The sequence below is a fragment of the Vicia villosa genome, linkage group LG5 (assembly GCF_029867415.1).
Source record: "Vicia villosa cultivar HV-30 ecotype Madison, WI linkage group LG5, Vvil1.0, whole genome shotgun sequence".
Classification (NCBI taxonomy): Eukaryota; Viridiplantae; Streptophyta; class Magnoliopsida; order Fabales; family Fabaceae; genus Vicia; species Vicia villosa.
Genome location: NC_081184.1, coordinates 162,949,139 through 162,965,857, shown reverse-complemented (window position 1 = coordinate 162,965,857; position 16,719 = coordinate 162,949,139). Strand labels below are relative to the sequence as shown.

General features: G+C 32.1%; 1 protein-coding gene and 1 long non-coding RNA gene across 3 annotated transcripts; one reads left to right on the top strand and one right to left on the bottom strand.

Annotated features, from left to right (window-relative positions):
• Positions 1-4,370: 4,370 nt before the first annotated feature.
• Positions 4,371-6,493, bottom strand: LOC131608055 (uncharacterized). Of its 2 annotated transcripts, XR_009285477.1 has the most exons (5): positions 6,167-6,493; positions 5,559-5,682; positions 5,386-5,459; positions 4,935-4,999; positions 4,371-4,812 (listed from the first exon to the last, which is right to left on the bottom strand). It is a non-coding gene; the product is annotated as an uncharacterized LOC131608055 (long non-coding RNA). The 2 variants fall into 2 exon arrangements; XR_009285478.1 differs by having other exon boundaries at positions 4,371-4,999.
• Positions 6,494-7,773: 1,280 nt separating this feature from the next.
• Positions 7,774-8,717, top strand: LOC131608054 (probable CCR4-associated factor 1 homolog 11). The gene has a single exon (XM_058879993.1). It carries the CDS (start codon positions 7,895-7,897, stop codon positions 8,714-8,716), a length of 822 nt encoding a protein of 273 aa, XP_058735976.1. The 5' UTR covers positions 7,774-7,894; the 3' UTR covers position 8,717.
• The last annotated feature ends 8,002 nt before the right edge of the window (positions 8,718-16,719 follow it).

Here is a 16,719-nt window from a genome sequence, read left to right as displayed (position 1 = left end):
CCTCAATCTTTAGCGGAGTATAGACCCATTTTTTTGTTGGGTAGCTTGTATAAGATTTTATCTAAGCTTTTGGCTAGGAGGTTGAGAAATGTGTTAGGGAAGTTGATCTCGAATAATCAAACGGATTTTGTTCCGGGAAGAAACATAGGTGATGGGGTTTTAGTTTTGAATGAGGTTTTGGACTTAGCTAATAGAGATAAAAGGAGTTGTGTGGTGCTAAAGGTCGATTTTGAGAAAGCTTATGATCGAGTAAGTTGGAACTTCTTGGTTCATGTTATGCAAATAATGGGTTTCGGAAAAAAGTGGATAAAGTGGATGGAGGCTACTATATTTTCTAGTGACATGTCCATTTTGGTTAATGGTAGCACTACCAACGAATTTAAAGTCGAGAAGGGTCTTCGCCAAGGGGATCCCCTTTCTCCCTTTTTATTTGTTTTTGTGACGGAGGTGTTAACGACTTAATGAGAAAAGCAATTGCAATAGGAGAATTTCAAGCTTTTAAAATTAATGGGGAAGAGGAAATTAGTATGCTTCAATTTGCGGACGACATTAATAGGAGAGGGTGGTTTATCTAATTTGTGGAGCATGAAAGCAATTCTTCGTGGTTTTGAGTTAATGTCGGGGTTGCGGATCAACTTCCGTAAGAGCAAATTGTACGGTATTAATGTGGGTGAGTGGTATCTTGAGGTGGCTTCTACTTTCCTATCTTGTAAGATTGATAAGCTTCCTTTCAATTTTCTTGGGGTGTTGGTTGGTAAGAGTCCGAGGAAGATTTCTATGTGGAGGAATTTAATCTTGATGTTGAGAAAGAGGTTGGCTAAGTGGAAGGGCATTCATTTAAATATTATCGGTCGGGTGTGCTTTATTAATTCCGTTTTAAGTTATATTCCTATTTATACGCTTTCTTTTTACAAGGCACCTTCTCGGGTCCTTAAAGAGATTAAGTCTATTCAAAGGAACTTTCTTTGGTGCGGTAGTGATCACAAGAAAACTATTAATTGGGTCCGATGGGAAGTTGTGTGCAAATCCCGCGACGAAGGAGGATTAGGCGTTAAGAATGTGGAGGTTATGAATTTAGCTTTATTAAGTAAATGGAAATTGAGGATTTTGAAAAAAGAAGAGGTTGTTTGGAGAAGTGTGCTTGAAACAAGATATGGTGATATCAAAAAGAAGGTGTTGATAGGAGATGTTTCGGTGCTTAGGAAAAAAGACTCAATTTGGTGGAGGGATCTTATAATTTCTGACAATTATGAGTTGCTTTTTTATCAAAAGTTTTCAGGTGCTATAATGTGTAATCTTGGAGATGGTAGAGACATACCATTTTGGTATGCTTGCTGGGCGGATCCACTGCCGTTGATGATTCTCTTCCCGGATCCTTTCGCGATAGCAAGAGACGATGCAATTTCTGTGGCTGATTCTGGCCGGCCAACTGCAGCCGGCTGGCAATGGCGGACGGAATGCTTTCTTAGGCCAACAAACAGCAGCAGCGCAATATCCATTTCCTGGCAGCAGCTGGTGGATTTTCTAGATGGTTTGGAACCTGCAGCAAACGTTTCAGATGCTTTCAAATGGAGACCGAATAAGGAGGAAACTTTTACGGTACGATCTTGCTATTCTTGGTTCTTTAAAAAACTGTCTGGCAATGGTATTCAAGATAATATTATCAAAGCTTCTTCATGCATCTGGAATATTTATGCCCCTTCTAAGTTCCTTTTCTTTGGATGGAGGATTATTCATGATATAATAGCAACAAAGGATCATTTGGGCAAGAGGGGTGTTTTAAATTTAAATGATTTAAGATGCGTTTTTTGTTTGACGGAAGATGAAAACTTAAATCATTTATTGGGCGAGTGTCGGGTGTTGAAACGTTTATGGTTGAAGGTGTTTGAGTGGATTGGTGTGCTTGGATTTCTTACTTTGGAAGAATTCACCAAATTACCGTTTGTAGTTGAGAAGGCAAAGAATATGGTCAATAGAAAGATTTTGGAGGCTATTTGCCTTGCAACGTGTTGCAGTTTATGAACGAGATAACAGTGTTTTGGACTATGATGTGCTTAACTTTGGAAATGCCAACACTTTCTGTTGTTGGAATACTGATAAAAGTTGGAATTAAGATTGTCATTTACAGGTACCTAGAAGCTTATGACCTTAACTTCTATGTATCATATCCTTACAGCTTGTGTAGTTAGGACCTTTAATAATTCCTAGGCACGATTTAATGATCTTTTATATTTATTCTTATATCCTTACCTTTTAATATGGAGAATAAATATACCTAATAGAAGGGAGCCATATTTTTGTAAATTCAATAGTATTTATATTAAACTATTGTATATAGGAAAATTAAAGTCTCAATTTGTCAATTAAATTTAATTAATTTCTTTTTTTAAATTTTGAAATGAATTTGCTGCAGATTTTTCTGCGGATATTTGATTTCTGCAAGTTTATCTGCAGATTGGAAAATCGAAACAGAAGAAAAACCGCAGGAAATTTTTTAAGCTGAAATCCACAAAGAAAATAGATTATTTCTGATAATGAGTGTTGTGAGATGTTTTTTATTAAAACTTTTTTTTGTATATTAATCTCTTCTCATGCATTCTCATTTATCATCACCACATACTCCATAAAAAAAACACAAACTCTAATTCAAAATCTTCATGTCTTCAAATGGACCCATTAATAGATAGTGAATTGGGCATCTCTTATTAATCAGTGAGTCACAAATTGAATTTCTAATTAATCAGTGATTGAGTAGCAAATTAATTTTCTAAAAAGTTAAAATAGAGTTATGTATTTTTTCATGGTAGAAGTTAAAGTCATAAAATAGAGTTATGCACTTTCCCATAAACCTCTATGTCATACAGAACCTTTGATAAATTAGGAGTGATAAGTAAAGTCATATGTAAATATATTTGACACAAACAAGTTTGTACATATAGAAGTGGATATAATTTAGGAATTAAAGAAATGTATATTAAGAGGAGAAACTTCGTAGTAGCATGTGACTAAATAATAATTATTAATTAAAAGTACTAGTGAGTATACCCGTGCGAGGCACGGGACAAAAGGGAAAAAAGAGACGTTGGGTTCTAAAAAATTTAATTATTATTTAATTATTTTTTTAAAAGAAAAAACATCAAATTCAAAGCTATTATGGTTTATTTATTAATTAATAATTAAAATTTATTAACAAAATTAAATAAATAACAAATAAATAAAATAAAAACTATGCTAAAAGGGGGAAAGAGCGCCTCATTCCTTAAAAAAAAAATTAAGTAAATTTTTTTAAATCTGATTTAATAAAAACAACAAATAATCTAAAGAAGATTTAATTTTTATTTTATTTAAAAATAATGAAAAACAAACTTAACAAAAAAAACAAAGAACCATTCATGTTAAAAAAGAATTATTTTAACTCATTATTATTTAATTAATAAATATCCACAACTAAATAAAAATCAAACTAAAATAAAACCAAAATACAAACAAAAAAAAGATAAATTTACAAAAAAGAAAAGAGAGCTCTCAATGACTGAAATTTTGTCCCTATTCTTCTGTTGAAATAAATTATTCAAATTTTAAATGAAAATAAAGTGAATTTAATTGTATTAAATAATCGTAAAAAATAAATAAATAAAAGAGAATGTAAGATGGAGAAAAAAATTAACATTTAAAAATAAAAATAATTATAGATTAAAAGATATTTTATTAATCATGACACATAAGATAAAGTATTTTTATTATAGTATTTATATTTATGTTCTAAGCAATGATATTTATTTATTAACGTTTGCCACATTCTAATAGAAACAATACAACCATCAAATGTTATAAAATTAATGTCTCACGCTATATTTTATATTATAGGACATGATACCTTGTGTGTATTCAACTTGGCGTGATGGTACATTAACATATAGAAAATCAGTTTCTAAAAGTTATTTCCAACTAAAGTGTCACATTTACTTTTTAGGTTCATTGAATATTTAATGTATCTAGTCTGTATAGAGACCAGATACATTAAATATTCAATGAATCTAAAAAGTAAATGTGACACTTATTTTGGGACAGAGGGAGTATCTAAAAGACATCTTTTATATCAAGAAAACATGTGATGCTTCAGAATAATTATTACACCTATGAGGGCAATTTACAAAAGGGCATTGCTATTTAGTAGGAAGTATTTTTTACGAAAATTTTACAAATAGTATAAATAATTTATACTGGTAAATAAAATTGTTTTTTTTTGTTGTTTTTTTATCAGTCAAGAGCAAAAATATACTACTAAAAATGGGATAAGCCATGCCATGAGCACCTGATACGGTGGAACAAAGCCAAACCACACACCATAACTAACAACGCACCAGAAATGATAGAAAAACCAAACACAACAGAATCAAATGGTTAAGTGTCAACATCTTCTGCAATGATGAAAAAAATAAAGAGATAATTGTTGCAGCTACAATCAAATCATTGAAAATAAAAAATGAAAAAAATTCAGAATTGAAAGTAATGCGACTCATTGAGATAATATCTTCAACCTCAGGAGCAAATGCCATACAATCTTGTCCAATGTCAATAGTGTTTCCTTTGCTGAGACTGTAATGAACTTTAAAATCTTCGAACAAAATCACTCTATCCCACAAATAAACCAAAATCTACAATTGAAACGGTTAACAATGAAACAAAAAGAATATAAAAATAAAATATTAGATTTATTGCATAGAATATATTACCTTGTTTAGCACCAAAATTCTCAATTTCCCATCAAAGCAATATTATGCATCCTTTCTTGTCTGGAACTAACTTGATCTGTCCCGTGCCACGTCATGAAATATTCAATCACATTTGTGAGAAATCCATAGAACAAAATTCATCCTAAAATCAACAGAAAAAATAAACAGAACAAATGCTAAGGAACTCAAGAGAAATACACATTGAAAACATGCACTTTGTATTATTCTTAGTTTGTTTCAGCAACACAGCCTCTAGGAAAAACCTGCAGTCGAGAATATATGACTTAGATAAAACACAATATGGATAAAATTCATGAGAAACACCAAGAATAATGTGGATCTAATTGTATCATTTCATTTATTTCTTTCTTTTTAAGTGTATCCACCATGTGCAAAGCTAGAAATGCCAAAATAGTTCACACATAGTTGTTTCACCAATGAATATACATATACTTTGTTAGAAAAACAAAGTTATTTTTCTTTGACTTGATTCTGCAAGCATTTGCGAGAATCACTTCCACTATCACTACACATTTTGAAACTTAAAGTAGAAATCAATTTATATATAATTCACATTTTAAATGTTCAAACCAATGTAGTTCTATTGACCAATATAATTCTACTCAATACAAAAGGAATGTCAACATACTTGCTGCTTTGAAGATCATTTTGTAATAAAGATGGTTGAAAGAAACCAAAGTCTTTTTTGTATAAGAGATTTTCCTGAAAATAACGAAAGTATTATTAATAATTTCAAAATCAAAGGGGAGAGTAGTCAAATGAAAATAAGGGAGAAGAGAGAAGATGAAGTTAGCGAATCACAATGGGAAAATATCAAAATTTTATGCCTTTCCATCAAAACGGGTACGAATACGCAATAAAATCTTCCAAAACGTGTCATCATGTTTGTCCATTGAAAGTCATCACCGATGTAACTTTTGCGTTCCTATGTATGAAAAGTGAAGATCAGAATGTCTATTAAGAAACAGTAAGCATGAAAAACCAGAACGAAACAAAAATATGAAAAATTTAAATGAAAAATTGTGAATAAAATGCTTCATCAGAACATGAAAAGTCAATAGAAGTGAAACACTTCAAAGTTCATCATTCGATGTTCAAAAGTTCAAATCAGAAACACGTGAAAGTTCAAAACTTCAACTACTTTGCAGTGTCGACCAAAACACGTGAAGAATCGAAACGAAACAAAAAACATGAAAAAGTTGAATGATAAAAAGTGAACAAAACACTTCATCAGAGACACAAAGAGAAGAGAGATTTAAAACAAACAAAAATTCTAAGACCCACATAAGATACAAATGGAATTAACACATTTCAAAATTAAAAAATGAAATCTACGCATGAAATCAAAGTTATGATAAAATAGCAATGAGAAAAAGTAAGTGAGAGGTATGAATGAAGTTTTCACTCACCGATCTGTTAAAGATGAAATCTGATGAAGTTGCAGAAACCGGTGCTATGTAATGAAAGAAAGAAGAAGAAAGAAGGGTGGAGAAAGGGGCATCAGTTCCAATGTTTTCGGCGGCGGCGGTTTTTGGGTTTGGAGAGAAAAAGACGGGAGAGATTATTGGAGAGAGAAGCAGATTTGTGAAATAAGAGGGATAGAGATGAAAAGTTAAAGGAATGGAAAAGGGTTTGAGTTTGGAAAATGGAATTGTGAGAAACCGAGGTTGGAATGTGAAAGGTAAAGGAAATTCGGCGGATGGATAAAGGTGAGCGATAGTTTAAATTTCCCATGGCCAAATAGATAGAATTGATGCAATCATGTCCCAAAAAAAACTAAAGGTTTATTTATTTTTTTAATTAAATAATAATAAAATAATTAAATTAATTATAGTATGATTGCTATTAATAGTAAGTTTTAAAATGATAAGGCTTCTAAGAAGATGACACTTGGCAAACTTGCCAAAGAACTCATCTTGCTTTATTATATTGTATAATGGATAAAGGTGAGCGATAGTTTAAATTTCCCATGGCCAAATAGATAGAATTGATGCAATCATGTCCCAAAAAAAACTAAAGGTTTATATGATTTATTTTTTTAATTAAATAATAATAAAATAATTAAATTAATTATAGTATGATTGCTATTAATAGTAAGTTTTAAAATGATAAGGCTTCTAAGAAGATGACACTTGGCAAACTTGCCAAAGAACTCATCTTGCTTTATTATATTGTATGATTAGCATAACAACTAGCTTCAAAGTAATGAAAAGATTTTGTCAATCTAAACTAAAAAGTTTGAAATATATCTTTATTATAATCTAATATATATTATGGTCACTAGAGTGTATTCCTCTCAATGTTCCATGTTCGAATCCTGTTAGGTATAAACTGTTTATTAAAAAAAATATAATAAATATTATCTCATTCTAATTGTTATATTCCCTCTTTTTTTTTTTAGAATTTTACTGATTTAATATTATTAACTATTACTGTATTTTCATTAATTATAATAAATAATACAAAATAAATTATAATATTATTAATGAACGAGTGTAATTAAAATAATAATACTAATTCAATGTATAATAAAAACAAAAATAAAGTGATATTTTTTTGAAATAAATCTTTTCTTAAGAGTACGGGTGACAGTTATTTTATATACATATACATATATATATATATATATATATATATATATATATATATATATATATATATATATATATATATATAAGTATTTTTTTTCTAAAATAAATTTATAAAAATTAATATCTATAGGTAAAATATTATTTATATATAATCAAATAAATTTTAATATTTATATATTTTTAAAATTAATCTAAATAAATAATATCAGTAGATAATTTGATATGATCCGCACTTAAACTAGATTTGATATATTGTTGAGGTAAATCCGCCGGATACATTGAATAGTGATTAGTTAGTTGAAAGCACAAAGCCACCAAAGAACAAACGCATTAATTAGTAGTAAATATTGTTCCACTTTGCAAGCAATATCTTTACCATATTAAGTCTTTACTTTTAATATAAAACAGTCAAATCTCTTCTCTTCTGATCTCATAACACCAAAAAAAATCTAGTATTCATTTGGACAGAGTTTACAGTCTCTTAATCTTAGTTTGAATTTAGTTTCAAAATCATTTTTTGAGGTCAAAGAATTCACAAATCTTAACATGAGGAAGGCGAAGGAAGTTATTATCCGTGAAGTCTGGGCATATAATTTGGAGTATGAATTCAATCTCATACGTCAAGCAATCTATCAACATCCTGTGGTTTCAATGGACACTGAATTTCCTGGTGTAATTTATTCATCAAAAATTGATCGTCATTATCTTCAATCCTCTGACAACTACTATTACTTGAAGGCTAATGTTGATGCTTTGAAACTCATACAAGTTGGACTCACCCTTACCGACTTCGAGGGAAATCTTCCTGATTTTGGAAGCATTTATAGCTATATCTGGGAATTTAATTTTTGTGATTTTGACATAAATCATGATCCTTGTAATCAAGATTCTATTGATATGCTCCGCCGTCAAGGGATTGACTTCAATCGAAATTTTCGCTATGGTGTGAATTCAATGCATTTTGCTGATCTAATGTTATTGTCTGGACTTGTTTTCAATAAATCAATTGTTTGGATCACATTTAGTAGTGCTTACGATTTTGGATATTTGGTGAAGATCTTGACTCGAAAGAATTTACCAAATTATTTAGAGGAATTTTTAAATATTGTAGAAGTGTTGTTTGGAAAAAAAGTATTTGATATGAAGCACATGATAAAATTTTGCGACTCTTTGCATGGTGGTTTGGAGCGAGTAGCTGCTATTCTAAAAGTAGGTCGAGCAGTTGGAAAGTCTCATCAAGCTGGATCTGATAGCTTGTTGACATGTCAGACATTTAGGAAAATGATAGAAACTCATTTTATTGATAACGAAATTCTAAAGTTTGAAAATCTCGCTGGAGTGTTATTTGGATTAGAAAGGGTTGTTTAGGGAAACCAAATACATAGCAATTGTAAAATTTGAAATATATGAAAATTTCGTTCTTTGATTATTTTTATTCTTAGTTTAAAAGTCAAACATATAATATTTTATTTGGATTAGAGATAGTTGTGACATGTGGAAGATAAATTTATATAGGAAAGGAGAGAGAATAATAAATATTTAAGGATATAATAGGAAAAACAGCATTAATTATTCATTGGAATTGTAAAACGACTTATATTTAAATACAAAATATTTTTCCAAAACGACTTATAATAAAAAACGGAGGGAGTAATATTTTATTTGGATTAGAGATAGTTGTGTTTTATATAGTTGTTAGTAATAAGATCTAGATTTTAAAATTTAAACTCTCTTTATTTATAAAATTAAAAATATAATATTTTATATGGATCGGAGAAAGTTGTCTTTTTTTTTCATAGTTGGTAGTAGATTCGGATTTTAAAATTGAAACTATTTTTATTTATCAAATTAGAAATAAGAAGACTAGAATCATGCCTTTGTAATAGAGATGAAAAGTAAATTTAAGTAGTTGTAAAAATTGAGTTTAAATTAATAAATAAAAGCAATAGCCAAAAAATATTTAGAGATAAAAATTTTGTGAAAAGTTAAAATCAATAGAAAAGGAAAAAAAAAGTTTTGATAACGTCAAGCTTTTTTTAAAACCATAAAATCAAATCTAAATGTTTAGAAAAACAAATATAATATTTTAAAAATATCATGTTAGTTTTTAATCAATAGGACCCATTTGTTTTAACTTTAAAAAAATTGCTTTGTATTTTTAATAATACTTTTATATCTTTTTTTAAATATTAAAAGTTTCATAAATTAAAAGATTAATTTTGACATTCAATAACATAAATATATAAGTAAAAATTAGAGCACAGTCTAAGTCAATTTTTTTTAAAAGATATATTTTTAAAATAATTTTTATAAAAAAATTTTGATTAGCTTTAAATTAAAGTGATGTTTTGAAATTTTAACATCTAAAAAAGTTATTATAAAATATTTAAAATAATTTTTTAAGAATAGTTATATAAATTAATTTTTAAATTTCAAACTTTTTAAAAAAATTCTATCTTTTTAAACAAATATATGTAATATTTTAAAAATTATTTTTAAGAAAAAACTAAAACAAATAAGAACATAATCTTACGAGATAGACTAATAATTGAAGGCGTAAAAGTTTGTTGAATATGGGTATGAAACATGACTTTCTAGTCATACCACTTCACACCGATTATTCATACCAGATTCGTTTTTTGGTTCTGCGCCATCATTATCATTACTTTCTTGTTTCTTTGATTCAACAATCGTGCTCATTCTTTCTTTCTTTGTAAATCAATAGCGTACCATAGCTTCCTGACTTTTCTACCAATCCCATAATTCTCTTTTATCTGCATCCTAGTGAAAACTCAGCTCTCATTCTCGTTTCACCCATACTCGACGACAAGAACTAGCACACTTGGGCTCGATCGATGCAAATTGCTCTCATTTCCAAGAACAAAGATGTTGTGGCAGTAAAGCGGAAAGCAAAAAGTAATTGGTTCATTATTACCGGGTGATATAGGTTATATCGTATCGTAGTCCATAGAGATTGGTAGAGAAAAATTTCCGTTTAATGTTCTCGTGTTCTAAGTTTCATGATTGGGTTACGGAAAGTAAAATGCGGGAAAAGTAAATAAAAGAAAATAAACAATCTTAATAGTCTAAGAGAAATAGTTATGGAATTGCATTTCATTCTACCCGTCGAATACTTAAATCTGAAGATCTATCGCTCAACACTTACAATACGCATCAAAATCACCAGGCATCATTCGAGACACCACATCAATGTCCATTTTCTGCAACACCGACGAAAGCTCAACCGTACTATTCACATCAGCGATTTCCCAACTGACACAAACAACACAGAGACATTAAACTCGATACCCATTACGATTATTAACCCCAAATCTATTTCTACAATTTAGAAATTAATAGTTATCATTCCTAATCAAGATCTATGATGTCTATTTCTACAACAACACAAATCCAGAGCATTTAAGCAAAAAGATCAAGAACAACAACAATGATGATTTGTAAAGTGAATATATAAATGATCCAAAGATCAACAAATGTACATACAAGAGAGGAAAAATATACATACAAAACCCAACATTAGAATGGAACATAGAGAAGAAAGAGATGAACCAGAAATTTTCACTGTGTCAAAGCAATCGAGACAAATTCATAGCCAATCGACAAGATGTAGCACCCAATGTTGCTTCCTAAGCCTCTAAACTATCAAAAATGGATCAGAGCCACTCCAAGGGGGAAATGGATGATAAAAACCCTAAAAAAATATGTTTTGAAATATAAATACGAAAATTGAAAAATCACAGACCGCGCTAAGCGCCAAAACCACGCCAAGCATGCTCTCATTTATTGATCAAACTGCCTTTGCTGATGAGCGCGCTAAGCACCAAAAAGCGTGCTAAGCACGGTCCGCGCTAAGCACGCTACCTACTGCAAGACTTTGTATGAAAAGCTCCCAAACCGCGCTAAGCACGGTGTAGCGCGCTTAGCACGCTCAACAGAACAGCAAAATTTTATTTCTTCAAAAACGCGTTCGCAGCCGTGGCTTCGACAATTTATTCCTCAAAACTCCGAATACGCAAACATACCTACAAAAAGACAACAAAACTATCAAACGGTACATATTTACACGAAAAACGTAACAAAACACAAACGATACAAATATACACAAAAACGGGGAAATATTCAAACAGTATTAACAAAAAGTCTCGATAAGTGCCACTATTTACATACACAAAATAACTACATTTTGACACTTATCAAAAGAGAAGTTCATCGATGAAGCCCTCACCAAGCCACCTGTTGCAGATCCTTTATACGCTTATTGGATTCGATGTAACACCATAGTACTAGCTTGGATTCATCGTTCCATATCGGAGTCAATTGCCAAATCAGTGTTGTGGATCGATAGTGCAGCTGGGGGTGGAAGTACTTGCAGATTTGTTTATCTCACAACGATATTTTCCACTTATCAGATATTTAGAAAGATTTATACAAATTTCGCCAAGGTACCCTCGATGTCTCTAACTATTTCACTCAGCTTAATGTAATGTGGGATGAGTTGGAGAATTATCACCCTATAATTGCTTGTTCTTGTGTCATTCTCGTTCATGTCAGACTTTTCAAATGCCACATCTACAAAAGTGGAGGGGGACTAAAATGAAATAGAAGGATCAAAACTAAAGGCAATATTTTTTTTAAAATAGACCTAAAATATTAAAATAAGAGGATGAAAAATGTATTTAAGGCTAAAAAAATTTAATGAAAATTATTTGTTTTCACAATTTATAAATTTACAAAAAATACTAACTACTAATAATTAAAGAAATAAAATTTTTTTTCCCTCTAGAAAGATGGAACCGGAACTGCATACCCTGCAACATTTTCAACAAATCAGCCGGACATCATACATGCCCACGAAACCGTGATTCAAAAATATACAACCTTGCTTTACATTCAAAATCAACCATTGCCATAAGACCTCACAAATCCATTCAAACCAAACAACTCTTGCCAAACAACAACACAACATAGACATCACTAACAACCTTCCTCAATATAATCATCTTCCTAACATCACAAGCTGTAAATCCAATTTAGTTCAATCTCCCAGCAAATCAAATAAGAAGCTTCAGGTGGAAACAAATACAGAGTTGAAAGCGCCGTTTTTCCACGTTGCAGTTCCGACGCGAATCGAGACCACAAACCGCACCAAGACCTCTCCGACCATCATCTCCGAGCAGAGACCCGACAGTGCCGCCTTCCATGTCAGCATCACTGCACCGAGAAATCTGTTAGTTTCGTGAAGATCACCATCGGATTGCAGATCCGCCGCCCTCATCCGCAGTGTAACCGTCATGGTAAATATAGCTGCTCTTTTGATTTTAGTCCATGAGGTGATAGGTTTGATTTGATTTTTTTTTTAACTGAATGTTTGATTTTGAGGGAAGTATTTGCTTATGGTTTCGTGAAATACACATTGAGAAAGAATTTGAGTCACTGAAATAATGTGTTAACTTTCAATTTTTTTTTAATAACTTCCTTCTACGTGTGATTACTTCATTGGTTTTTGATTTTATTTATATTTGGAAATACTATTTTTTAATCATGAGTGTGTGTGCCTATTATAAAACAGGCTTTTTCAATGAATTGGGCTTATTTTGTCACTCCTAGTCTCTATCCTTTGCTAACTTCATACCTTTCGTTAGGGGTGGAAATAGGCTAGGCTAGGCTAGGCTTTAGAAGGCCTGAGTTTGGCCTACGATAAACTTAAAAGGCCTAAGCCTGGCCTAAGGCCTATCATAGGCTCAGTTTTTTGGCCTGGCCTGGCCTTTTTAAAAGCCTGGCCTGGCCTGAAAGCCTATTTAAAAAGCCTGTATTCCATTAAAGTTTTTAATTAATCTATATAACTTAAGAAGTCTTGTAGGTCGGCCTATATATACATATATAAGTGAACCTATTTAGCATTTGTTATATATATATATATATATATATATATATATATATATATATATATATATATATATATATATATATTATATATATATATATATATATATATATTTATATAGGCTAGCCTATTTAGCTTTTTTTTCTAATATATATGCATACATGAACCAACTTATTTAACATATCTCTAATATATATGAAAATATAGGCCGGCCTATAAGGCTTCATAGGCCTTTTTAATAGCCTAAGCCTGGCCTATTTAATAAAATAGGCTTTTAAAAAAGCCTAAGCCTGGACTCTTTATTAAATAGGCCTGGCCTGGCCTAGGCCTATGTAGGCTGGGCCGTAGGCCCCTGTAGGCCGGCCTGGCCTATTCCCACCCCTACCTTTCGTGCCTTAATGTATCCCTTGATTTAATTTGGTTTAATTTATTTAATTGGTTTTACTAATTTTATTAGTTTAACTAATTACTATGAAAAATAAAAATATAAAACTTCAAAAAATATGTCATTAGTTTTTAGTAAGCTTGTACATGATCCAGGTTCCAGGTTACTTTAATATTTTCGTATCGTTTGTAAATAGATCTATACATAAATTACTACTACAAAAATCAATCAAAAAGACAAAAACATTCATATTCTATTTCTATTCAATTAAAGAGAAAAGTATTCAGATACTCCTACCTTATGAGAGATCATTTGATGTACTTTTCTAACATAAGTATTCAGATACTTCCACCTTATGAGGAATCATCTGATGTACTCTCCTAATCAAAATGCCAACCAAACCTTTTCAGGTAAGAACATGTTAATTTCTTTCTACGCCAACTACGTGAGTCTTCAAAGGTCGAGCAGTAGTAGAATGCGAAATTAACATCGTTCATTAAAAAAACAAACAAACAATTTTTTTTACCCGAGCTACGAAGACTCTGATTTCATCTTTTGATGAATACGTAGGCACAAGGTACGATGCCTTAGCGAGTCCATTAACCATGTAAATATCATTCCCCTTTATAAATGAATTAAAAATAAGAAGCCTTATAAATACACACCCTTAGATTAGAACAAACATACGTGGATCATGTGGAGTACCACAGACGTGAGGGATGTTAATACATTCTCCTTGCGTAATCGACTTCTTTACCCTCTCTCTTGGTTACGATGACCATGTTATTTCCCTTTCTTAGGTTTACTCAGTGTTTTCCTTTCCGTCTCTTGGGATAAATAACATTGATGGCGACTCTTCTTTTTACCTACCCGTTTGCGCCTTCGGATGAAAATTTGAGATGCGACAAACGTCTTGGTGATGGAACCCGAAACTTAATGTGCATGTTCTCAAGACCACCAACTCACACTCAATTCAGGGTCTTCCCCTCCCGAGTAAGCCTTTTCAACAAAGAAGACATCTTACAGAAGTAAGTCCCTTGCGGTTGGTCATAACTTTTCTATATTAAATTGTATCTTCAAGTTTGATAGCAAGAACTTATGGGTAACTATTCTAGGCCAGACAAATAGCCTAATAAAATCGGCTTAAGTTGGAGGCAAGTCTAATTCCACTTTCACTCGACCTAATGAGTAGGGGCACTCTCACGAAGCAACCCCACATTATAACAAGACACCACTACATCTCAACAATTGGGTATATTCAAAACCCCTGCATGAGATAATATATTCACCCGAGATGGTTTTAACTGTCATTCCAATATAAGTGTAATTTCTGTCACACCAAAGTACGATTCATTACACTCATAAGCTTCATTTCTCTTACTTTTTTGACGTGAGCTATTACAGGTTATGTGTTGATGAAGATGATGAATAAGCCATAGGCGGCAAAAGAAGAATCTGAATTTCTGTGTGTAAAAATGTTATGTTTACAATATCCAGCTGGGCCAGTATATATACGCCGTATAGTAAGCCCAGTATGACATAAGGCCCAATAAACTAAAATACAGAATATTAAATAAAGGCCTAATATAATCTAATACCCCTCCTTAAGCTTGGGGTATATGGAATATAATCCTAGCTTAGAAATATTCTCTGAAAATGGTTTGAAATCTAAAGGTTTTGTAAACATATCCGCGAGTTGCTGAGCTGATGAAACAGGCAGTAGACGGAACAAATTCTGATGTAGTTTTTCGCGTACGAAGTGGCAGTCCAGGTAAATATGCTTGGTGCGTTCGTGAAAGGAGGAGTTGTTTGCTATGTGTATTGCTGATGCGTTATCGCAGTATAGAACGGCAAGGGTGGTGAAAGGTATGCGAAGCTCTGTAAGAAGGTTTGTTAGCCATTGTATCTCACATACAGTGGAAGCCATAGAGCGGTACTCAGCTTCCGTTGAACTGCGTGAGATGGTAGCTTGTTTCTTGGACTTCCAGGAGATGAGTGATTCGCCTAGGTAGATGCAATAGCCTGTTACGGATTTACGAGTTTCTGGGCATGTTGCCCAGTCTGAGTCAGAAAAGGCTTTGAGATGGAGAGTGTTCTGTGTAGGGAACATGATTCCTTGGGCCGGAGAGGTTTTGAGGTAACGCAGTACGCGCATGGCTGCAGAGTAATGGACATCAGTTGGTTTATTCATTTGTTGACTGAGTTGCTGGACGGCGTATGATATGTCAGGTCTTGTGTTGAGGAGATATATGAGCTGCCCGACTAATTTTCGATATTGTGTTGGATCTTCTAATGGTGTGCCATCAGTAGATTGGAGTCTTGTGTCGCGAGCCATAGGTGTTGAAGATGGTTTGCAGCCAAGCATTCCAGTTGTAGCCAGCAGGTCCAGAGTGTATTTGCGTTGACAAATGTTGATTCCATTATTGTTGCGTGCCAGTTCCAATCCCAAGAAGTATTTCATGTGCCCGAGATCCTTAATGTGAAAATGATGCTGCAGAGTTTGTTTGATGTTGTTAATGATATCTAGATTATTTCCTACAAGGAGAATGTCATCAACATATATTAGAATGAAAGTATGATGATGTTTGGAATTGTGAATAAATAATGATTGATCAGAGGTACATTGGATGAAGTTATTGTTTATAAGGACATTAGAGAGCTTCTCAAACCATTTTCTGCTTGACTGTTTTAATCCATAAATGGATTTGAGTAGTCTGCAGACTTGGTTAGGTGCAGTAGGGGACATGCCTTTAGGTAGAGACATGTATACCTCTTCATCCAATGTGCCATGTAAGAAAGCATTATGTACATCAAGTTGAAAAAGGTGCAAATTTAAGGAAGCAGCAAGAGATAAGATAAGCCTTACAGTGGTCAATTTTGCAACTGGTGAAAAAGTTTCAAAGTAGTCAATACCTTGAATTTGGTTGAATCCTCGTGCAACTAACCTTGCTTTATGTCTCTCTATAGTACCATTGGAGTTGAATTTTGTTTTGTACACCCACTTGCAACCTATTGCTTTCTTGCCTTTAGGAAGAGTGCATAGTGTCCAAGTCTGATTTTTAGTTAGAGCAGTGATTTCAT

Coding starts and splice junctions, on each gene's coding strand:
- LOC131608054 (XM_058879993.1), top strand. CDS start 7,895: ATGAGGAAGGCGAAGGAAGTTATTATCCGTGAAGTCTGGGCATATAAT.